We start from the raw sequence: 24,043 nt of genomic DNA, 5'->3' as shown, positions 1-24,043 counted from the left end.
GAAGAGACGAATTTAGGGAGAAGTAGAAGAAGAAGAGAAGAATAGACGAATTTAGGGAGAGGAGAAGAAATCAGAAGAGGGAAGAAGAAAACCAGAATTAGAGGGAGAAGAATCTTTATTCAATATCAATCAAAGTTAACAATAAAGCTCTAAAGAGGCCTATTTATAGGCAAATAAGCAACCTAAGAAATAGAAACCTTCTAAAATAAGAATTCCCTAAAATACTAAACTTCCTAATTCTAAATAACAGGGAAAATAAAATCCTAGAAACTAATAACATGGAAATAAAAATACTAGAAACTAAATAATACAAAAATAAATCCTAATATCTGTATCACATAGTGGTTTACCTCTGATAATTGAAAAATTCAATTGCAATTTCTGGTTGCTTTGCTCTAGATTTCACATGGACTCTGGTGAGTAGATATTCACTAACAAGGGCTAAGCTATGATGGCTTACCCTTTCTTCCTTCCCCGGAGGGTCTACTTTTGGTAGCTAGTTGGGTGTGTTGTCTGGTTAATTACAGCTTACATCAGAAAGTTTTCGTCTCATGTTTTATGGCTTTTTATTAGAGGTTAGTGCTTGCTCCTTCCTGATTGATTTGTGGCAGGGATGTCGCCTTTTCTGCATTGTATGTGAGGGTGAGGGTTTCTTGACAAATCACTTTTTTCTTGATGATATGGAGGCACCTGAGCGCACGTTATCACGTTTTTGAGTGTGGCCTTTGGGGGAATCAGATATGATTAGGATATCCTAGGGGTTCGATGAATTGAGTCAAACTGCTCAGCAGATATGGACAACCTTTTAGAGCCATTGGATCTTAATCAGAACCCTCTCTGACGTATGGAATGTTTGTGGTCTGGTTTATGATGCTAATAGTGTAGTTGAGAACCGGTCTATGATAGTGTTCTTCTATGATTGTTATGGAGGAGTGTAATGGTAATTTTTTCAGCATGATGTGGCTAATTTTTTGGATGTGTTTTGAATGTTTATTTTGGACGTAACCAAACATGTGGTGTTATTGCAATGTTTTAAGGGATCTGTTTATTAGTTTTTTCTACTGGTTGGGATTCTTCATTGAACTCTTGGGTTAGATGTATGAAGTTATGTGAGTTTTTATATGGTGTTCTCACCATATATATATATATATATGTATATTCTTTAATGTCTTTTATATTATTTAACATTTATTTTTTAACTACCATTTCCAAGTGTTGCCATTTGTAGATTGTAGTATTCTAATACTTTTATGTAATAGACTGACACTGTTGTACTTACTGTCTACTAGTACCCCTTTGTTGTGTCACTCGTGATTGTTTTAGTGTATTATCTCCTTATATTTCTCATATCTTTATTTTTTCACTTGTTCCTGTTCTTTTCATTCAAGTAGTAGTAAAAATATTGGCATGCAAGCATGCATGACAGTACCATCAGTGCACTAGAAAATGTACACTTTCTAACAACAAATTTATAAGTCTTTGTAAATATTGGCATACAAGGATTTTTTGTTCCTGTTTTCACTAGATCCCCTTCATCTGTCTTTCTAAATACTACAACTAAAAATGTACACTTATCATATGTTTTGAGTTTTATCTATCTTAATAGTAAGTGTTTATATGAAAATAAATCTATATCTACTTAAAATACTAAAAGTCCTAATATATTGCCTGTTATAACCATATTATCATGTAAAAAAATAAAATTAAAATTAGAATTTGTTGGATAGAGTTGGATATATGTAATAAGGCCGAGGGCATAGATGTAATTATGCTTCTCCATTATTAATAAACATATTAGTGAGGGGGAGATCATCTCTCTAAGTCACTTTCTCTTCTCTAATTCTTTCTCTCAACATGGTATCAGAGCCCTATGGTTTTTGATCCCTAGGGAAACCCCTTAGCCTCCATCTTCTCCATTCCTCAACCCTAACCCTAACCCCTATGAAGCACGGGTACGGGGTGCGGGTATGACACGACACGGGTACATGATTTTCCAAAAAAACCGGGTGCGGGTACGTTCGGGTACGCCGAATATAATAATATATTTTAATATTTTATTATATATTTATAAAAAAATAAAAAAATAATTGGAGAGCAATCAAATAACAATAACATCACCAAAATAGAAAATTCTAATATTACTCTTCATTTCATAAGTGATTAAGTTCCATATTTCATAACATGAGGCATCAATACATCATTCATTTGAAAAAAGTCTGTCGCCAGTGTGTTGACCAGTGCCTGACAAGATAAATAATTTTTAGAGACCAAATTATGAGATTTTTTTTCTGGACTTTTGGGATTCAATAATGTTTGGACATGATAGATTTTATGAATTTTTAAAATTTGAAAAATACCCCACCGTTTGGAAGTTAAGAAAGTTAAAATTTTGACCTGACCATTTTTCTGGGAATTTTGTACTAGAACAGGAGAGTTGACTTTTTTTCCTTTTAGATTTGAGTCTTGAAACTATTTTTAATAAATCCAAATGGGGGGTATTCCGTTATTTACATGTAAATCTTAAGTAAATGGCATTTACTTAAATGGTTTACATGTAAATACTAAGTACATGAAAGGAGAGAGAAGAAGCAGGAAGGGTTTACAAACTAGGTAAGAGAAGCAGGACGTGTCGGGTACGAGTGGGTGCGCACCCCTAACGCACCCGACACGCACCCAATACAAGCAAAATGCTTTTTATTTTTTTAATTATGGGGGTACGTACCCGGGATGTACCCAGAGCGTACCCGAACGTACCCGCACCCCATACGTGTCGGGTACTGGTACGGGAGGCCCGGGAGAGTACCCGTGCTTTCTAGCCTAACCCTAACCCCTTTCCTCATCCTCATCTTTATCTCTCCCTAACCCCTTCCTCATTCTCATCTTCATCTCTCCCACGCCCTAAACCTAACCCTAACCTTCCCCATATCCAAAACAGATTTCATCTTTTTGCCCCCCTCAAACCCACTCGCGCCCCTAGAAACCCAAGCACGTTCAGCGTTTTGTCCCCCTCAAACCCACTCGCGCCCCCTGAAAACCCAAGCAGTGTTTGGATTTCTTTGTTAAAAGCCTTATTTCTTACCATCTTTCTTTGATGTGTTAGATTTCTCTCATCTTACTACGTCTTCGGCATCTTCCTAGTCTCTATATGGGTCTCTCTATGCACTTGGTCCTTTCTTGTGAGCTTTTTCTATGAGCTTCTTGGTGGATTAGTTACTTCTTATTCATCTTCTCTACGTCTCCTCGTTGGAGCCCTTGGTTATGGTTTCTATGTTTCTTGATCTTTGTTGTCTTGATGGAGCCTCCTGTCATCGTTGATCCATCTCTTGGCAGATCCAGGCTGTTCACTATCTTGAGAGCTTAGGCCCTGAGTTTGCTTCCTTCCGTCAGCAGGTCCTTGGCTCGGGCACTATTCCCTCATTACGGGAGACTTATTTACGAGCACAACAGTGTCTTGATGATCCATCTCCCAGCCTTCCGTATGAGAGTGCAGCTCTAGTTTCTTCTGACAGTTCTGGTGGGTCTCGACCACCTAGAGGAGGTGGCTACTCTACTCGGGCTCGTGGCTGTGGCCGTGGCAGGGTTGGTGCTGGCCGTGGTCATCCTTATTGTACTCATTGTCATAGGGATGGCCACCAGATTGAGACATGCTACACACTACATCCAGAGCTTTGCACAGGCCGGTCAGATCATCTCACTGTGACCGGTCCGTCTGACAGTGTAACCTCTTTGCCTGTCTCTATTTATGCTGATGAACCTTTCACATTCACGAGATCAGATTATGAGGAGCTGCATCGGTTTCGACAGAATGCCTCCTATCATACTGCTGGGTTTGCTCAGCCAGGTAGCTCACCCACGACCTTACTTTCTAGCTCCGGGTCCTGGATTATTGACTCGGGAGCCTCCAATCACATTACTGGTAACTCTTCTCAGCTTGCTTCTTTTTATTCCATTCCGACAGGAACTCAGACCATTACCCTTGCTGATGGGTCCACTTCCCCCATCACTGGTATTGGCACAATTTGTCCTTCACCTAATATTTCTTTATCATCTGTTTTATGTGTTCCAAAATCTCCTTTTAGCTTATTGTCTGTTAGCCAATTAAGGAAAAATCTTCAGTGCTCGATCTCATTTTATCCATCATATTGTGTTTTTCAGGATCTTTCGACTGGGAAGACGATTGGATCGGGTCGTGAGGTGGATGGTCTCTACCGCCTTGACTGCAGCAGTTCTCCTACAGTCCTGCATACATCCGTCGATGCATTTCAGTGGCACTGCCGTCTTGGTCATCCGTCTCTTCAGCAGACGTCTTATGTTTCATCTTCTATTTCTCCATTCTAGTGCGAGTCGTGTGAACTTGGGAAGCATCACCGGGTGTCCTTTCCTTCCCGAGTCCTCAGTCGTGTAGATAGTCCTTTTGGTTTAGTTCATTCTGATGTATGGGGGTCCTCTAGGGTCGCGTCCAATAATGGGTTTAGGTATTTCGTTGTTTTTATTAATGATTATTCACGCATGACATGGATCTATTTGATGAAAGACCGCTCCCAGGTCTTCAGTGCTTTTCAGAAATTTCATGTTGAAATAAATAACCAGTTTAATTGGAATATCAAATGTCTCCGTACTGATAATGCTCGCGAATATTTCTCTTCTACACATGGTTTTGAGGATTATCTTACAGGTCATGGAATTATTCATCAATCTTCGTGTGCCTACACGTCGCAGCAAAATGGTGTCGCAGAAAGAAAATTGAGATACCTACTTGAAGTTACTCGCACGCTCTTATTTCAAATGCGAGTCCCTAAATCTTTTTGGGGAGAGGCCGTGTTGACGTCATGTTTTCTTGCAAATCATCTCCCATCTTCCGTCCTTCGTGGTTCCTATCCTTTTCGTCTGTTGTATCCTCAACATGAGCCGTTTCCTCTCCTCCCTCGCGTCTTTGGGTGTGTTGTTACGTTCACCTTCTTGGACCTAGTAGGGACAAACTTGATTCTCGGTCAGAGCGTTGTGTTTTTCTGGATTATTCTAGGACTCAGAAAGGTTATCGCTGTTATAGTCCTCGTTTACGACGATGGTTTGTCTCCGCCGACGTAACATTCTTTGAATCAGAACCTTTTTTTGGGCCTTCGACTCCTCCTGCTCTTAGTTCCATCCCGGATTAGGTACCCTTGTTTCTTCCTTCGCTTGCTGACCCTGTACAGGTACCACTCCAGCCTGCGCCACACTCAGAACCGGCACCCTCTTCTTCAGTTCCAGTGGTTCGCCCACCCGTTACAAAAGAATATCAGTGACGAGTGGAGAAGACGAGGCCTCTACCTCCTTCTCATCATCCATCGAGGTCCCACTCATGCCTACTGAGGTATCTTCTTTACCATCATCTGCCATTATTTCTGATTCTCCCATTGCTTCTCGTACTAGGTCTCATTCTACAGCCCATCCTATTTCTCAGTTTGTTTCTTATGATAGATTAACGCCTTCTTTTCAAGCTTTTGTTTCTTCCTTGTCCTCTGTAGAGTTACCAAAATCATTACAGGAGGCTCTTGAACATCCTGGCTGACGAGCTGCGATAGATCTGGAAATGGGGGCACTTCGATCTAACCAAACATGGGAACTTGTTTCTCTTCCAGCTGGGACTCGACTAGTTGGTTGTCGTTAGGTCTTCTCCATTAAGTATTTACCTGATAGAAAGGTTGAACGGTTGAAAGCTCGTCTGGTTGCTAAGGGGTACACTCAGACCTTTGGGTTGACTGTCATGCGACTTTCTCCCCTGTAGTCAAGATTCCTTCAGTTCGTGTCATCTTATCCATGGCAGCTAATCATGGCTGGCCTCTGCATCAACTTGATGTGAAGAATGCCTTTCTGCATGGCGATCTACAGGAGGAGGTTTACATGGAGCAGCCTCCAGGGTATGCTGCCCAGGGGGAGATGTCCTCCTCTGTTTGTCGCCTTAAGAAATCTTTATATGGATTGAAACAGTCTCCAAGAGCATGGTTTGGTCGATTTAGTGAGGTTGTTATTTGCTTTGGTCTTAGACAGTGTGCAGTATACCATTCAGTATCCAGTCATAAATCCTCTGCAGGGTGCATCCTTCTGGTTGTATATGTTGATGACTTCATTATTACAGGAAACAACTCAAGAGGAATTCAAAGGTTGAAGAGTTTCTTACGGACAAAGTTTGCTACAAAGGATTTGGGTCGACTTAGATACTTTCTAAGGATAGAGGTGACATATTCTTCTAAAGGAATATCTCTATCACAGAGAAAATATGTGTTAAACCTACTGGAAGAAACATGAAATCTTGGAGTAAAGCCTATATCTGTGCGTATGGATCCTAGTGTGAAGCTTATTCCAGAGGAAGGAGATCTGTTGGAAGACCCTGGCAGATATAGACGACTAGTTGGCAAGCTCATATATCTTACAGTTACTCGCCCAGATATCTCCTATGCAGTTGGAGTAGTCAGTCAGCTCATGAGTGCTCCTCGTACTTCTCACTGGGCGGCAGTAGTTCAGATTCTCCGTTATTTGAAAGGAGCACTAGGGAAATAACTACTATTCAAGAAAAATGGACATGTCAGAATAGAAGGCTATTGTGATGCAGATTGGGCAGGATCTCCAGCAGATAGGAGATCAACCACTGGCTACTGTACATTTGTTGGGGGCAATCTGGTGTCTTGGAAAAGTAAAAAGCAAGAAGTTGTTTCGAAGTCAAGTGCTGAGACAGAATATCGAGCTATGTCCTATACTAGTGGGGAGCTCCTTTGGTTTCGTTTCCTCATGGCGGAGATTGGTTTTCCTTGTTCTTCTTCAGCTCAGCTTTATTGTGATAATAAAGCTGCAATTCATATAGCCACCAATCCTGTTTTCCATGAGAGAACCAAGCATATAGAGGTAGATTGCCACTTTATTTGTTAGAAAATTCATAAATAAGAGATACAGGTTTCTTTTACTCGATCTGTGGACCAGTTAGCTGACATATTTACGAAACCCTTGCCTAAGTCAAAGTTGAATGATATTTGTAGCAAGCTAGGAATGTACAATATCTACATTCCAGCTTGAGGCGGAGTGTTGGATATAGTTGGATATATGTAATAAGCCTGAGGGCATAGATGTAATTATGCTTCTCCTTTATTAATAAATATATTAGTGAGGGGGAGATCATCTCTCTAACTCACTTTCTCTTCTCTAATTCTTTCTCTCAACAGAATTGATTATAACATATTGGCGAGTCCATCATTTCTTTTTTTGAGGTTACTCGGATCCGACACTCGGTACCCATGTTGGATTCCGACACCCGTACCTGGCCCATGCAATATTTATAAAAAACATAAAAGGAAAAAAGTAAAATTGGTAGAAATTTACCAATTAATGGTCCTCATGATTAAACCATATCTCATGAAATTCTAAACCGAAAGTTTTCTGTAAATTTCAGGATATGTTTACGAGCTAAACCTGCTCAAGTGACATTGACTCGATGTCCTTAAGTGAGGGAAAGAGAAGTTGGAATGATTGGTTCAAGCTGGCATAGACTCCCTTTATTACCATATGTTCATGAAGTGAAAATGCTAGTTACTCAATTTTACTTAATTTTCTTTACATGAACAAAATGTTTTCTGAAATTGTGCACAGTTGTCTGGGATTGATATCCTGTTATCATCCAAAAAAACACAATATAAAGGTTAAATGGACTCAGATGGTGCAAAATGGTAACCATTATTACTGGTATTATTCTTTTTATCAAATGACACTTTAGGTATATTGACTCTCACATTTTTTTTGGATAGGTAATAAAGGAAGGTGAAGGGTGGGAATCACCAAGGGAACCATATGAAGTAAAATCATGGCAAGTGTTCTTTTTCCCTCTAAAAATCTCTTCTCCTTTTGTTAACACATGTAAATGCAATTTACCGTCACATTTTTCTTCATTATCACAGGATTTGTATGAAATTCTTTACATCTTCTTCGTTCATGATATATTATTTCTGTTAGTTGTAATAATCATTAATCAACACTGAGTGCATAAGAAGGCACGAGGCCTTTGATTAGTCGGGCAATCATATTTGCATGACTTATGAATTTCTACACCACGATGCAGACAATTTATTTCAAGAGAGTGCTAGCAACTGAACATCCAACATCCCAACCTTATTTTCGCACTTATATCACAACATTATTTTTACACTTTCAGCATGCCATGTATCAAAGGGAAACCTAGGGACTGAACCTCGTGCTAATTTTGATTTTTTATGACAAGTTGACAACAACAAATGAAGTGATTGAGCCGGGTGCAATTAAGAAAGAGGAAAAAGTTCCTACATACGTCTACATCGGAGAAGGAAAGATGGAAGTAGAAGAGTAAAACAAAATGAAGGATTAGTCATCTTCTTTGAGTCCTTGATCGTCATCTTTTGATAACATCTTATTTTACCTAATTTCCCCTATTTGAAATCCTTCTAGACTCCTCATTCGTAGAATTCAAAACCCTATTCACTATTATTTAAATACACCAATTCTTCACTTCTACCATTCACAATCCTTCATTGAACCATGGAAGCAGGATTCTTCCCTGGGAGCCTTCGATTCCCGCTTCGATTCCCGCTTTCGATTCCCGCTCTGGCAACCTTGAGTAGGATTTTTTCCTGGGAGCCTTCGATTCCCGTTTTGATTCCCACTTTCGATTCCCGATCTGGCAACCTTGCATTGAACTAATGCTTTTATAGTTACCTCTTAACTTAATTGCAAAACACTCCATTAGTGTCATCCAGTGATGGACCTTATCAAATTAACAAATGCATCGACTCTATTCGACTTAGAAGGATATGTGAGGGGGCCCTATCTAACTTAACCTCTTCAACACGGGGGGCCCCTCAAGTTAGTGCGTAGATGTTATCCATGTGCAGCTTCGAACAAATGCTTCCAAACTGGTTCTGCGCAAGTGCCTTTGTAAATATCTGTTACTTGATCTTTGGAACTCACAAAAGGAATAGATATCACTTTACTAGTTACTTTTTCCTGAGCAAAATGACAATCTACGTCAATATGCTTAGTCCTCTCATGAAACTGATGATTGCTGGAAATCTCAGTAGTAGCTAATCGTCACAATGCATTTTCTATGCATTGAAAACCTTGAACCCCAGTTCTTCCAATGGTGTTTTCAACCACAGCAATTCAGAGGTGCGAGCCATGGCAGTTGGCACGATGCTTTGCTTCTATACTGGAACGCTCAACCACATTTTGCTTCTTACTGCACCAAGTAACTAAATTACCTACAACAAGGTGCAATAACTAGTTGAAGGTTATTTGAAGGTATTCCTACCCAATCTGAATCTGAGAAGCTTTCTACTCTTAAATGGTCAATGTTTTACAAAAACCTTTTGGCTTACTGGTCAAGCTCTTAACTAGTCATGAAATTGACAAAAAGCTTTTGGCTTACTAATCATTATTGGGTGGTATACTATTGAATGTGTTTGTGTGATTGGATGTTCTTTGTGCTCAAAGATTTCTATCATGGTATTTGATATATGAGTTTTATGAGTTTCAAGGTAGCATTTTGGTTGCTCTGGCTTTTCTTTATGTGACAGTTGATAGGTTTTATGTTGTTTATAACATGGTACCAAAATTTGGCCCAAACTTGTCGGTTTTGGCTTAAGTTTTAAATTTCGGTTTCGGTCGGCACAGAAACAAAAACATTTTGTTTTCGGTTGGAAGTTTCGGTGGAAAGAAATCCTGTAAAATCACAAAACGTATGGAAACATATGCGAATGATAGAATATAGGCATGAAACTTCAGGAAATGCTAGAATAAGTACAAATACACACTTACAAGCCATCACATAAGCAAGACAACCATCCATGGTGGTTTAAAATCATCAAACACCTAGAACATGTACTGTCCCTGATGTTTGATAATTTAGTTCATACCAAATTTCACATGTAATTCATATAAATATTTGTACATAATACATGAACTACATTTCGCATGCAACTCATATATTTAATTATGCAATACATACCGTTATAGTATACCACTATTACATGTACAATTTTGGTTTATGCATTTCGGTCATTTTAGCTTTAGTTTCGGTGATGATGGAAACAAAAACATTTCGGTCGTTTTGTATCGATTTCAATGGAAATTTAGAACCAAGTTTTTGGTTTCGCTTTAGCTGAAACGATTATGCAGTTCAGTCAGAAAAATACAATATTTCATTTTTGTTGAAATTTCTACCATTTTTGACGTCATGTCGATGTTGTTTCAATTGTGTCGACTAAAGCGTTTCATCATCAGTATATAAATTACCTCATTTCAGTTGAAGCTTCGAAATATCGGCCGAAATCTTTCCAAACCGTTCATTTTTAACTACGACGGTCAGTTTTTTTTTTTTTTTTTGCATTGGCATTTGCATGCAGATTAATTCATGAAATTTCATTTTCCATAGATTTAATCATTTAAAAAGAGGATAATATATTTTGAAAATATAATTAGAAAATAAACATAATAATATTTTATTTTAAAAATCAATTATTTTATTTATTTCTGTTAGATGATTCTTTAAATGTAGGGGTAATATCTATTTCTTTATATTAACAATATAAAAAAATAATAAATAAGTTTTAAAAATAAATAAAAATAGAATTGACAAGTAACTTATATAAATAGAATAATTTATAACAATTTTAATTGTTTTATACTTTGAGTTTAGAATGCACCTTATTGTTCTAGATATGTGTGGCAACGCATTTCAATTGATTTTAGATGTTAAATCATTAGATGCGTGTCTTACTTATGTGATGGTTCTTAATAATAATAGGGAAATATTATCAGCACTACTGTATTTTGATGAGGGCACTCCTCACTTTATTAAAAGTACGGTATCGCCCGCACCATAGAACGATCCAAACCGGCCATTAGATGGGACACAGCCTAAATAGGTTTTGCCCCAAAAATCATTTCCATAGGTTGATTCTAACCCTCCGATTTGAATGTTAGAGGGTTGACCCTAACCTTCTATAGATCGGAGGGTTAGGATCAACCTATGGAAATAATTTTTGGGGCACAACCTATTTAGGCTGTGGCCCATCTAATGGACGGTTTGAATCATCCTATGGTGCGGGCCATACCGTACTTTTAATAAAGAGAAGTGCCCTCATCAAAATACAGTAGTGCTGATAACATGTCCCTAATAATATATTTTTTACTTGTTCTAGCATTTCCTTATGTTCCATCTTGAATTTCCACCATTTGTTTCCGTACATTTCGCCGATTTTACAAGGTATCTACCTCAATTTTTGACCGAGACCTATATGTTTCCATTTCTGTGGCAACCAAAACTGATATTGAAACCGAAATCTGAAACTTTGGTTTATAATTAGTGACTACGTGAGTTATCTTGAGTAGAAGTTGTAAGAGTAGAACACAGAGCATTGCTGGAGGATTCTGCTTTTTTGGAATAATTGTTCAATCTAAATCATAAACGTGCCATTATTTCTCATTAAAATTAGTTAATATATTGAATCTTAAAAACTTGTAGATTTATAATATTTTGTTTGGGAAGATACTTTTAACCCTTATGTTGTTGCTTTTTTCAGGATTACTGCTAACGCGGGTGATGGAAAATTGATTCTGTCACATACAGAAGGAGAACCATTCTTCTTCATCTTTGGGAAAGCTGAGGTTTATGAACACTTCCTATATCTGCTGTCATTTTTATGTTCCTTTATTATCTGTGGTCTAGCTCTTCATCATTTATAGAGGGATGCTTCTAGATGCACTACTACAAGATCTAGACCATGCTTCTAGATGGACATGAGATGCAACTTGCTGTGTGTGTGAGCCACGTTAGGCTCAGCCAACTTGAGAGAGTTGCTCAGTATCTCAGATACAGCATCGATTCATTGTTTTAAGTAGTTTGCCTGAATTTCTTGTTTTACCAACTTGGGAGTGTTGTTCAGTATCTCAGAGATGACATTTATTCATTATTTTAATTAGTTTGCCTGGATTTCTTGTTTCTATTTCTCTGGCTTGCTGATTAGTTGATTCAGGTGAGTGTAAGCAAGGTTTAAAATTTCGGTTTCGGTTTTGGACATAGCCGAAACCGAAATTTCGGCTGAAATCTTGTAAAAAATTACATTTTCCCGAAAATTTTGGAATATTCAGTTGATTTCGGGTTCAGTCCTGACCGAAATCCGAAATTTCGGATTTTGGTCGAAATTTAAAACCTTGGTTGTTAGTGTATTAAAACCCGTTCAGTGCATAATTTAAAATAAAATTTAATATTTATATATATTTCTTCTTCCTAAAATTCTAGCTTTAGCCATATTTCTTTGTTGAAAATCTGATCTTTGTTATTGTTTATTCTTTAGTTTAGGTACCTAAAGGGCTTGAGATGGGAATAGGAACAATGACACGAGGAGAGAAGGCAGTGATATACGTCAGCAGTCTTTACTTGACTCAATCTCCTTTCATGCCAGTGGTAGAAGGTTATGACGAGGTGCAGTTTGAAGTGGAGCTAGTCCGTTTTATTCAGGTGTCCCTCATCATCGATCTGAATCAGAAATTCCATTTCTGCCAACAGTGCATCTTCAGCAATATGAGATTGTTTTATGTTTGACACTCTGCCTCAACCTGTTAGAAGATCTGCATCATTAAAATTTTACTGCAAGAAGTCCGACTATATGTCTTTACATTGGTTTAGTTTAAGAATTGTTGCTCTCAGATATTTATGACATTATTATTTATGTAATTTTTTCATCTTCATCCATTCTTGGCATATTAGGAATTTATGATTTGGTTAAACTCTTGAGGCTGGTGTGGAAATGAAACTTTCTCTTGGTTGGAATTTATTTCTTCTAATTTTCAATTTGCACGTTGACAGGTGCGAGACATGCTTGGTGATGGTCGTCTTATAAAACGCCGGATGGTTGATGGCAAAGGTTGTCTCTTCTGACCTTTTGTATTAGTTCCAATTTCAAATTAATATAAGCTGGATGGTAATGCATGTGTGGACTTTTAAGAGTTTCATGTGGAACTGTAAGGATTTTTGTGCACAATTATGATGACCTTATGAGCTTTTTATCAAGCAAAAATTTATTATGTGCTCAAGTAAAATTGTAGAGTTCTAATAAGTCACATGTACTTTATTTGGAAGATATTTGCAATTCTAAATTGTCTCACCTAAAATGCTTAATTTTATATTATCTATTCATTTTGCACATATATACATATTATATTTATTTATCCACACACATACATGTATAGAGCTTATCTATATGGCTTATGGCCCCATGTTTTTTATAATCGTGCCCCTATTTTTCCTTTTTCTTTTGAGGATTGTACAATTTCATCAGAAATAACCATCTCCTCACCCTCTTCTCTTCGTTGTCTGCCATTTTTGTCATTTGGCTCACACAGCCTAGCCATTACCCAATTCAACATCGTGAAATTAATTTTTTTTTTTTTTTTAAAAACGTACGAAAACCTTGCTTCCTCGCCCAAAGATATCTTAAACCATTCCTCCTCTACATCTGATCATGGAAATAAACCCTCCATCCTGAATGCAAAAGTGGACAAAAAAATTGGATTGAAATAAGAATCCAGTGTTTTCGTGGGGGACATGAGGAAAGCCATAATTTTTGCATTAGGCTTTCAAGAGTAACAAAAGGAAAGCCATAATCCATCATATGGCTTATGGCTTACCCATCATAAGCCATAACAAAAGGAAACCATACCATGTAATTTTTGCATTAGGAAAGCCATAATCCATCATATCCCTATAAATGGTTTACCCATCCAAGAGTAACAAAAGGAAAATTTATGTTCTAATCTCCAATTTTTGTAATAAGTGGACAACTATATTCTCAGTTGTTGCTAATAAAACATTGCAATTGGAATGTCTTGCATTGTTTTCTTCAAGGTTTTAAATTTTGATTTCAGTTTCTGTCTCCACAGAAACAGTAATGTTTCGGTTTTGGTTGGATATTTCGGCAGAAATCTTGTAAAATCAAGGAAACATATGCAAATGAAAGAATAAAACGATGAAACTTCAGGAAATGCTAGAATAACACAAATACTCTTAGAAACCATCACATACCCAAGACAACCTCCTGTTTTACAATTCCTTTAACCGATATATCCAAGAACAACTGTCAAATAAACAATATTTGTAGATTCTGGCCATTCAAGGTAGTTTGATCTGTTGAGTTTGATAGTGGTGATATGGACTCTAGGGTGATCCATTTCAAGGTTGCCAGAGCGGGAAGCGGGAAGTGAAGGCTCTCAGGAAGGCGGGAAGCGTGAAGGGTCGGAGACTTTTTTTAATAGTTAAATATTTAAAAATATAAAATAAAAATAAAAATTACTATTACTAAAAAATATAAGAAATAATTATATGAACCAAATTATTAAAGGGTCCGACATTTACTTAAAGGAAAATCACTATCAGCTGAAATGCATGTGTTGACCAGTGCCTGACAAGAAGAAAATTTTTTGGAAACCAAATTATGAGATTTTTTTACCGGACTTTTGAGATTTAATAATGTTTGGATATGATAGAATTTATGAATTTTAAAATTGGAAAGATACCCCATCGTTTGGGAGTTAAGATTTTGACTCTACCCTTTTTTCTTGAATTTTGTACTAGAACTGGAAAGTTGAATTTTTATCGTTTTAGATTTGGGTCTTGGAACTATTTTTAATAGATTCAAATGGGAGTTATTCCCTTATTTACATGTAAATCTTAAGTATTTAAATAGCTTTACATGTAAATCGTAAGTATTTAAATAACTTTACATGTAAATACTAAGAAGAGGAAGAGAAGAGGACTAGCAAGTGACAAGGAGGGTAGATAGCAAACGCACTTCCCATAGAGTGGGATACGCATTTCGTATAGAGTGGGAATTGAATTTCCCATTGAGTGGGAATCGTGTTTCCCACGTTTCCGAAATGGGATTTCCAAAAATCGGGGAATCGAGAAGATTCCTATTTCGGAATCGATTTTCGAGGAATCAAGATTCCCCATTCTGAGTAGAGATTCCTGCTTCCTTGATCCGTTTAACTACTTCCACATATGGCTTGAATTTGTGTTTTTTTTTCTTCAAAAAAGTGACTTTCATTAATATAAAATGAGGAAAAAGCTGAAACAGAGCAAGGAAAAGGAACCAAATGATCGAAGCAAAAAAAAAAAAAAAATAAAAAAAAAATCAAAATTGATGAATTTGTAACTCTGGATTCTATCCCATTAGCAACATTTATCAATTGGCATCTTTTAACTAGAATAATACAAAATGACAATAATGTGCTTACATGACGTAATGATCTGCATAAATATAAATAATGTATTTCTCAACATAGCTGAGTTTTGAACTTTTTATTTATTATGTTCACCTTCTTTGAGTCGCTTAATTTTCAATTTTTGTTTCCTAAAGAATGTCTTGAGTTTATAGCTATCAACTTTTGGCTTCAATCTCTCTTCCTGCAAGATCCCGAGTCCAGCCTTCGTCCTAAGTGTCTCCCTGAATTTGATAAAGTCTAAGGATCGATGCCCCATTAGCTATATGGGTTTGGACTAACGTCATCCCTACTAAAATTGGAATTTTTTGTTGGCAGTTTCTAATTCAAAAAATGAAAGGGAAAGGTTTCAAATTGGTGTCTGGTTTCATCTATATTTTGTTAGGGGTGCGGAAGTTACTGTGGAACATCTTTTCTAGTTCCATTTTCTATTGGAAGTATGGATTTGGTTGGCCATTGACAAAAGATTTAGATTCCTTATATTTGCAGTTCATCAGTGAGTTGAAAGTTGGTTTCCTATGTTGACCAGCTAGTTTCCTAAGAAATTCAGCTTGGTTCTTGTGATTTGAATTGATATCAATGAGACATTACTGCTGGTGATGCCTTGAGTATTCTGAATTGAACTTATTCTGGTAGTGGTAAGTCTTATCCCAGATCTGGTACCGTGCTGTGCCACCTGTGTGGTTCAACGCATGGATTTAAATTTCTGTTTCTCGGTTTCAGACTTGGCCGAAACTGAAAATTCGGCCGAAATCCTGAAATTTCGGCAGAAATCTGGTAATAAAAAGTATTATTTTATTATTTATGAAAATTTGGTAATTTCGGCCGAAATTTCGGATTAATACTTGTTAACTTACCAACTTCTCCAAAAGCTTAAGCTGTTGGAGAAAGGCGTTATTTATCTTTTATACTTTAACACTCCCCCACACGTGTGGCCCACTTGGGAAACACGTGGCAAATGTGGTCCCACTTTGGGCCGACCATCGCATGTTGATTTTTGCTATCCGGGAGGTTTGAACTCGAGATCTTTGGCTCTGACACCATGTTAACTTACCAACTTCTCCAAAAGCTTAAGCTGTTGGAGAAAGGCGTTATTTATCTTTTAAACTTTAACAATACTATATTTTTTTAAAAAAAAAATTCAATTTCGCAGAAATTTGGTAAATCCGAAATTTCTGCTTTCGCAAAATTTCGGTATCGATCGCAACTGAAATCCGAATTGGCCGAAATTTAAAACCATGATTCAATGTCATTTTGAGTATTATTGCATCCAATTCATGTTGCAATACATCTTTCTATATAGATATATGGTGCCACCTGTGGTTCACTGTCATTATTTTCATTGGTTTATCTTAGGTATGACATTTTTATGGTGAATTCAGAATTACCATGGGTTGATGAAACTTCATATTTTTCACAGAACATCAAATATTAAGACAAACTTTGAGGATTCCTCTCATAAAAGGTTCAGATAATAAAATGCAAGCATGTTATTTTGTTCTTGGCATCGGATACTGCAGAGGGTTAGTTAGCCTTGGCGCAACGGTAAGGTTGCTCCATTGTGACCTGGTGGTCACAGGTTCGAGTCGCGGAAACAACCTCTCTGAAAAGTAGGGGTAAGGCTGCGTACATCTAGCCGTCCCCAGGCCCCGCAATGGCGGGAGCCTCGTGCACTGGGGTGCCCTTTTCATCGGATACTGCACAACCATCCATGTTTTCTTTTTTGATAGTGATGTCCACTCCTTTGGACTGTTCTGTTTTTTATGTTGTCCATGCTTACATGATTATGATTATTGTCAAAGTTGCTAGTGGATATCATTGATTCTTGAAAACAGATCTCTCATAAGTTTTAGGATCTTACCATTCAGAAAATAAAAAATAAAATAAAATAAGTATTGTGATCTTACTACAGTTTCAATTGTCTCCTGAGCTGGCAAGCATTATCTGACAAAATGTATGTCATATAAAGCTAATATATAGTCTCGAAGAACATTACTTGACTGAAAAATGGTATCTTTATATATAGATATGTAGCTAATATCTTAAAATAATTTTTAGAACAAAGAACATACTATTATTATCATTGTTATTTCATATACTTACTGGTTTCAATGGTATTTTTATCATTGATACTATTATTATCATTATTATCTTAGGCATGATATTATCATGGTGAATTCAGATTCAAAATGAGTTGAACTTTGTATTTTTCACAGTACGTCAAACATTAAAACAACATAAGGGAATTCCTCTCTTAAAAGGCCAGATAGTAACATGCAAACAATTTATATTGTTATTGTCATCGGATACCGAACAATTAACTTTGTTTTCTTTCTTATAGGAATGCCCTCTCCTTTGAACTGTTCTGTTTGATTTTGTTGTCCATGTCTACTTGATTATGACTAGTAACAAAGTCATTAGTTGATGATTACTGATTCCTGAAAACATTTCTTTGATATGATTTGTGATCTTACTACCAGTTTCACTTGCTCTGGAACTGGGATGCATTATCTGATAAATTATATGTCATCTACATCTAATGGATAGTCTCGGAGATCATTACCTGACTTAAAATTGCTGTCTTATTAATGCATTGATTTTAGTAGGATCCTGGCCTAGCCTGCATCATCGACTGTGAGATCTATGCATATGTCTATATATATATAATATATATCAGTTTTTTTCACATTAATGTATATACCATTTGATGCTGCTCTTGTATCATGGTAACTATTAGGTGAATTTCCAATGGATTGCCCCCTTCATGATAGTCTGCTACGCGTGCATTATAAGGGCATGCTTGCTAATGAACAAAGGACTGTGTTCTATGATACACGGGTTGATAACAATGATCTGCCTCTGGAGTTCGGTTCTGGAGAAGGGCTTGTGAGTTATGAATCTCTTACCTACTTGATTCTTCTGTTTTTGTCTTATTATACTGGCTTTGCAATTTTAGTCAAGATCATCTTCCAACTAAATGAGCATGGGGTGTGGGCTTAAACATCTGTGTAAAGAACCGAGAATACATTCTCGAGTAAGGATCAACCACGATGTGCAGCAAAAACACCAAAATTGATGCAAAGAAACACAATCACATAAGAAAAAACAAGATTTATGCGGTTCGCAGTGTGCCTACGTGGTTCGCAGGTCATCTTCCTGAAATTTTTCTTAAGGATTCATTTAGCTGACCCCAACTAGTTTGGGACAGAGGCTTTGTTGAGTTGAGTTGCAGTGTGCCTACATCCACGGGTGAAGATCTTCACTATTTCGGTCTAGGGTTACAATCTCTCTTCTTCTTGGCCAAGAAAACACAGAAAAAAACCCTGCTCCCGTAACCCTGACTTGCGACTTATAAATCAACGCCACTACATACATAAAATTACCAAAATACCCTTTATAGTAAAACTGTAAATTAAATTTTCCTTCTGGGCGTTACCCCGTAAACTCCAACAATGGCGCGCTGTCCCTTGCACCCCCAGCGAGCTAACTGCACAGCTCAACCCTTTTGTGCTTCACGCACATGAGTTCGTCAGGGGTCCTGTATAATGGCAGAACACAAGACATCTGCACAACAATCTAGAATCCTGATGTTTTATAAAATTGAAGGTGCTATATTTTTCAGATACCATCTAAGAGCTCCTATGTCCATGTTGATTTTTTGGCAAATGTCTCCATGAAATCAAGAAATTTGTAGAATATCTTCTTCAAGATATGTTTTTTTCATCTTCACAATCCTCTTCTAGAATCCCTAGCTACGTGGAACTTTACCCTTCCTTTTACAGTTTGTACTGTAGATAATGAGTCTTTGAGAAGAAAGAATCTCCATCTTGAGAATCTGTTTGAAAGCTATAATTGAAATGAACCAAAAAGAGTCTGATAAAGTGCCATCTTTGAAAATTGATTGTGACAAGGCGTCTAACTACTCGTTGGGAGGTTGGCTAGTGGAGGAGAGGGGTATTAGGCTATCAATCTCATGTGTAGGATGCAATGTTTTAAATTTCGGTTTCAGTTTCAGTTTTGGTCGGCACGGAAACAAAAACATTTCGGTTTCGGTGGAAATCTTGTAAGATCACGGAAACATATGGAAACATATGCAAATGATGAAATTTTAAGTTGAAACTTTGGAAAATACTTGAAAACCATCACATAAGCAAGAAAGCCATCCATAATGGCTTAATCACTTTGAACACCTAGTGACATGCATTGTCGCACATGTCTCGAACAGTAAAGTCAATAAAGAGGTACAATTTAATGAAGTATATGATAGTACTATGAGTAGTCTCCCCTCTAAGGATCCTAACTCTATGTCAATACCACAGAGTTACGAGATATTATTTGTCCATGCCGATCTGGCTTCCCTTGCATAAAATACAGTTATTTTGTTGTGCAATGCAAGGATGTTTCCTACCAAATATCATTCTCTACATTAATGAAATGAAATGAAATGCAAATCATAACATTTTTCCATTTTTTGTCATTCCTACTATTTAGATTGAATTGCAGGAATTTTGATCGAATTTCAGAAATTTCGGTTTAAATTTTGCGGAAATAATTACGAGGAAGGAATTCATGTAGATTTTGTTTCAATGGGGATGAAAATAAAAACATTTCGGTTGTTTCGGGGAAATTTAAAACCATGGTAGGATGGAGAGGCTCAACAAACGACGTCATAGCTTCTACAATTCTGGAATGATGGCCTATTAAGCAACAATCTCCCATGTAGCCTAAGCGGGCCTGGATTTACATTGAAGGTAATTTTGAGGTCCTTATCTCCAGAATCATTGGAACTTGTGAATGGATGGAAATGAGCAATTAGAAGTGAAAGTAGTGTTGAAAAATGCAGATGTGGCGCAGAACGTGGATGAAGAAAATCCTAGTTGACTCGGCACGGTGTGGTCGAGTACTCGGTTGACACGTCATAATTCAGTAGAGCCAAAGGAGTTTTTATTGACTATAGGGCAAAATGTGGAATGCGGATGCGGCACAATGCGGAACTTGGCGAAGGTAAAAAGAAGTTGACGAGGACGCGGGGGGAGTTTTAAAACTATGGGTGAAAAGTCAATGGGTTCATAGTTTCAGAGGGCATTGAAAACCCTCTTAATGTCAGTAGAAATTTTTTTTTGTAGAGAAAGTCAACTAAAAGATGAGTGGCTTCAAAAATGTTTTTTACCATGTATTCGTTCAGTATTTACTAATTGTTTATACCAGATAGAAGAATCTTCAACTCTACTTTCTGAATTTGCTACCTTTTGTTCCTAGAAGGCATACCAATGATGGATGGATCTTTCCCTAGTTAGCTTTTTAGCATCCAAATATGATACACAGATGCTTGTGTATTCCCAATGTAACGCGAAAGACCAAAGACGATATTGGATATTATATGGATAATTTTGCTGATTAAAATAACTATCATGTTTGAAACATATGCCACTCCCTTTAAATTATCTATTTCTTCCTTGTTAGTGTCCCATATCTGGGAGTATAATTTTGAATGTTTGAGTCTTGTATGTTCTACAATCAATGTATTATTAGTTCCATCTTCTAGGTTAAATCTAGATAACTTTATAATATTTTTGGTCTCATATATTATCCGCCGACCCCAACTAGTTGGGACAAAGGCTTAGTTAAATTTTGAAATATACAAAGTCGTGTCTCTGTTCCCGCTTCCGTATCTAGGTATGATAGGCTTCCAATGCTAAATTGGTTATAGAGCATCTACCTTTCTAGTTATACTGTGTCCATATTTGTGTTCTAACTTTTAGAAAATATAGAGTGCTATTTCGGTTCCTGTTTCCTTTGAGCTATAAAATTTTGCAAAAAAAAAAAAAAAAAAAAAAGAAGTAAAAACTCGTGGTAAAAGGAAAATTGGTCTCATAGAAATTAAAAAAGGAGATTCCTAAATTCAAGAAGTATAAAAGAACAAAGCAAAATAAAAGGCTTTAATAAAAAAAGAAAAATGGTAGCTTTGACCATATCTAGGGTATAGACCATTCCTTGTTTCAAATTTGTGTCTGCTTTTGACCTTTAGAACAGGTGGAAGGAGATCTGCCGAAGTGTAGAGCAAAAGCATAAGCTTGTGCAGGTGGAAGGAGATATGCCCCAGTGTAGAACAAAAGCATAAGCTTGTGCAGGATTGGGATCCTGGCCCATGGCTTTTTGAAGCTTAATTTTGATGGGTCTAGTTTGGGGAATCCTGGTCCCACTGGAATTGGGGGTGTCCTAAGAAATGAGTTAGGGGAGGTTCTTTGGGCGTTTGCAGGGCCTATTGGCATTGCAGATGCAAGTGAGGTAGAGGTGCGTGCAGTGCACCAAGGCATAAAGCTATTAGATAAAGATAACCTGGATAAAGTTCTGGTAGAAGGGGATTCTCTAAACATAATCCATTGGATTAGCGGTTCCCGTCATCATCCATGTAAATTTGATCTCTTCTTCGACGAGATTCTTGATTGGATGGGATCCTCATCTATTGTCTTTCAATATGTTAGATGATCAACAAACGGTGTTACTGATAGTCTAGCCAGGGAGGGTGTGGTAAAGGAATCATTAGAAATGTTTGATTCTTTGCCACTCTGAGTTTTGCTCTTCCATCTTTATTTTTGGGTTGTGTATCTTTGTGTTGTCTTTCCTTGTCTCTCATTGTATCGACCATCTCGGTCTCTTTTCCGATTAATTAGTTTATTGCCATTCAAAAAAATAAAAAATAAAAATGGTTGGAAAAACCAACGACTAAGGCTAGGAAAGGGAGTTCCTAAATTTAAGGAAATGTAAAAATATTAAAGTAAGCTTTCACGAGGGAACGAATAAGTCATCTCCATTTCATAAAAAAACATTGAAGTTGAATAACTTCTCATGAGGGAGGAAATTGAGAAACATGAAACATAAAGTAAGGGATTTGGTGGTAGTTGCTAATAGGAAATTGAGAAACATGGAACCTAAAGTGAGGGATGTGGCGGCAGTTGCTAACAACCCACGTCAAATTTTATTAATAGAAAGGGGATTCTTTTGGAGACTGGATCGTATTTTTTGGAGAAAAGCTACGCTCAAGGAGAAAAACAAAAAGAGGAGAAAAAAAATAGAAAGGTGAGAAAGATTTTAATTTCTTTCTTTCTTTTGCCTTTGCAGTTTCATTGCGTTATAGACTCCTCTTCCGCAAGATCTGAGATGGAAAAAACTTTCTCTGGAAAGGAAAAGAGGTATGTTTAAAGTTTTTTCCTGCCAGAGATCCGAGAAGAAAAAAAGACTTGTTTCGGGAAGAAGACACATGTTCAAAGCCTTTTCTTCAAGGAGAACAAAGTAGACTTCCTCTAAGATGAAGATTTCTTTCCTCCGGAAGATCTAAAATGAAGACTTCTTTCCTTAAAGGGGAAGTAAGACTCAAAGGAGTTCCCTTCCGGGAAGACCTTTTACAAAAGTATAATAAAAAATACAAGTCAATGGAGTCACTCTTCTAGGACTCCTCTCCTACAAAAGTTGAGTAAAACCTAAGTTGTTTCTCTATGACTCAAAGGAGTTCCTCTCCCGGGAGGACTCTTTTACAAAAGAAGAGCAAAAATGGCTAATACATCTACAACTCAAGGAGTTCACGTTTCGGGATGTCTAACGCTTCTACTAATTGAAGGAGTTCATTTTCCGGGAGGACCTTTACAAAAGAATAGTAAAAAAATTACAATTCAAGGGAGTTCCTCTTTCGGAAGCACTCTCTTAGATAAGCACTCTCTTACATAAGCAGAGTCAAAAGCGAAGTCGTTAATATTGTCTATGAGACACTCTTACATAAACAGAGTCAAAAGCGAAGTTGTTAATATTGTCTAGAACCCAAAAGAATTTGTCTATGGGGATGTCCCTTTTACAAAGAGTCATATTGTATAAATTCTCTTATGATTCGAAAGAAGCTCCTCTTCTTGGATGATTCTTATAAAAAAGGTCGAAATCTATATTTAGATATGGAACCTCTTGTTGAATAATCAGAGGTTTTTCTTTTATTTTCATTTCATGCATGTAAATTTTGTTGCGAACATCTCTATCTAGTTATCATAATCCTCCAATGCTAGATTGGTTATAAACCAGCTACCTTTCTAGTTATACTCATGGTTGCTGATTAACTTATCTACTGTTTATTGTTGAGACGGACTTGTTATTTCTCATGTGTGATAGGTACCCGAGGGACTTGAAATGAGTGTACGTCTCATGTTGCCCGGAGAGATAGCTCTCGTTACGTGCCCCCCAGACTATGCATATGACAAATTTCCGAGGTTACTTCTCCAAATCATAGTGTTTTTTTTTTTTTTTCAAATTTGGGAAGCAGATTTGGACTCCATGAAGAAACCCCTTCCATAAGATCACTCGGTATAAGTTTTCATGGTCAGGCCTGCCAATGTTCCTGACGGTGCTTACGTTCAGTGGGAAATAGAGCTGCTTGGTTTTGAAATGCCTAAGGTATTAAACTGCCGTTTTAATCATCAGTTCCTTTTCTGTTAATTATAAGGATTCATATAAATTTTCCTGGAAATTTGAAAATGGTAACAAATTCAAGATATGATTGATTTTGCAGAAGTGTTTATTTGCATCAGGTATCTTTTCTTGATGAGTGATCCATTTTCCTGTACTTTCATTTTGTTTTGTGGCACTGTCATCTAACTTGCAAAGCTGATGGATATGCTTGGATGTTAGTTATTCTTAGTATGACTTAAGACTGTTATAGTGATCTGTTATACTGCTGAATTTTTTCCTATCAAAATGCTTGAAAGATTTGCTTACTGTAATTCTA

General features: G+C 37.0%; 1 protein-coding gene across 2 annotated transcripts in view; it reads left to right on the top strand.

The window, feature by feature from the left end:
- PAS1 (FKBP-type peptidyl-prolyl cis-trans isomerase family protein) overlaps positions 1 to 24,043 on the top strand; it is a 57,521-nt gene that overhangs the window by 22,682 nt on the left and 10,796 nt on the right. For both annotated transcript variants that reach the window (XM_077382744.1, XM_077382743.1), the window contains exons 8-14: positions 7,776 to 7,834; positions 11,580 to 11,664; positions 12,359 to 12,517; positions 12,866 to 12,923; positions 18,014 to 18,162; positions 23,431 to 23,528; positions 23,643 to 23,712. In XM_077382744.1, the coding sequence (XP_077238859.1) occupies positions 7,776 to 7,834; positions 11,580 to 11,664; positions 12,359 to 12,517; positions 12,866 to 12,923; positions 18,014 to 18,162; positions 23,431 to 23,528; positions 23,643 to 23,712 (678 nt within the window). The remainder of the gene's footprint in view (positions 1 to 7,775; positions 7,835 to 11,579; positions 11,665 to 12,358; positions 12,518 to 12,865; positions 12,924 to 18,013; positions 18,163 to 23,430; positions 23,529 to 23,642; positions 23,713 to 24,043) is intronic.

Source organism: Tasmannia lanceolata, unplaced genomic scaffold (genome assembly GCF_043159265.1).
Source record: "Tasmannia lanceolata isolate RefF3 unplaced genomic scaffold, GAP_Taslan_0.1 ptg000006l, whole genome shotgun sequence".
In the NCBI taxonomy this organism is placed as follows: domain Eukaryota; kingdom Viridiplantae; phylum Streptophyta; class Magnoliopsida; order Canellales; family Winteraceae; genus Tasmannia; species Tasmannia lanceolata.
The sequence above is the reverse complement of the archived record's forward strand: the minus strand, read 5'-3'. Positions and strand labels throughout refer to the sequence as shown.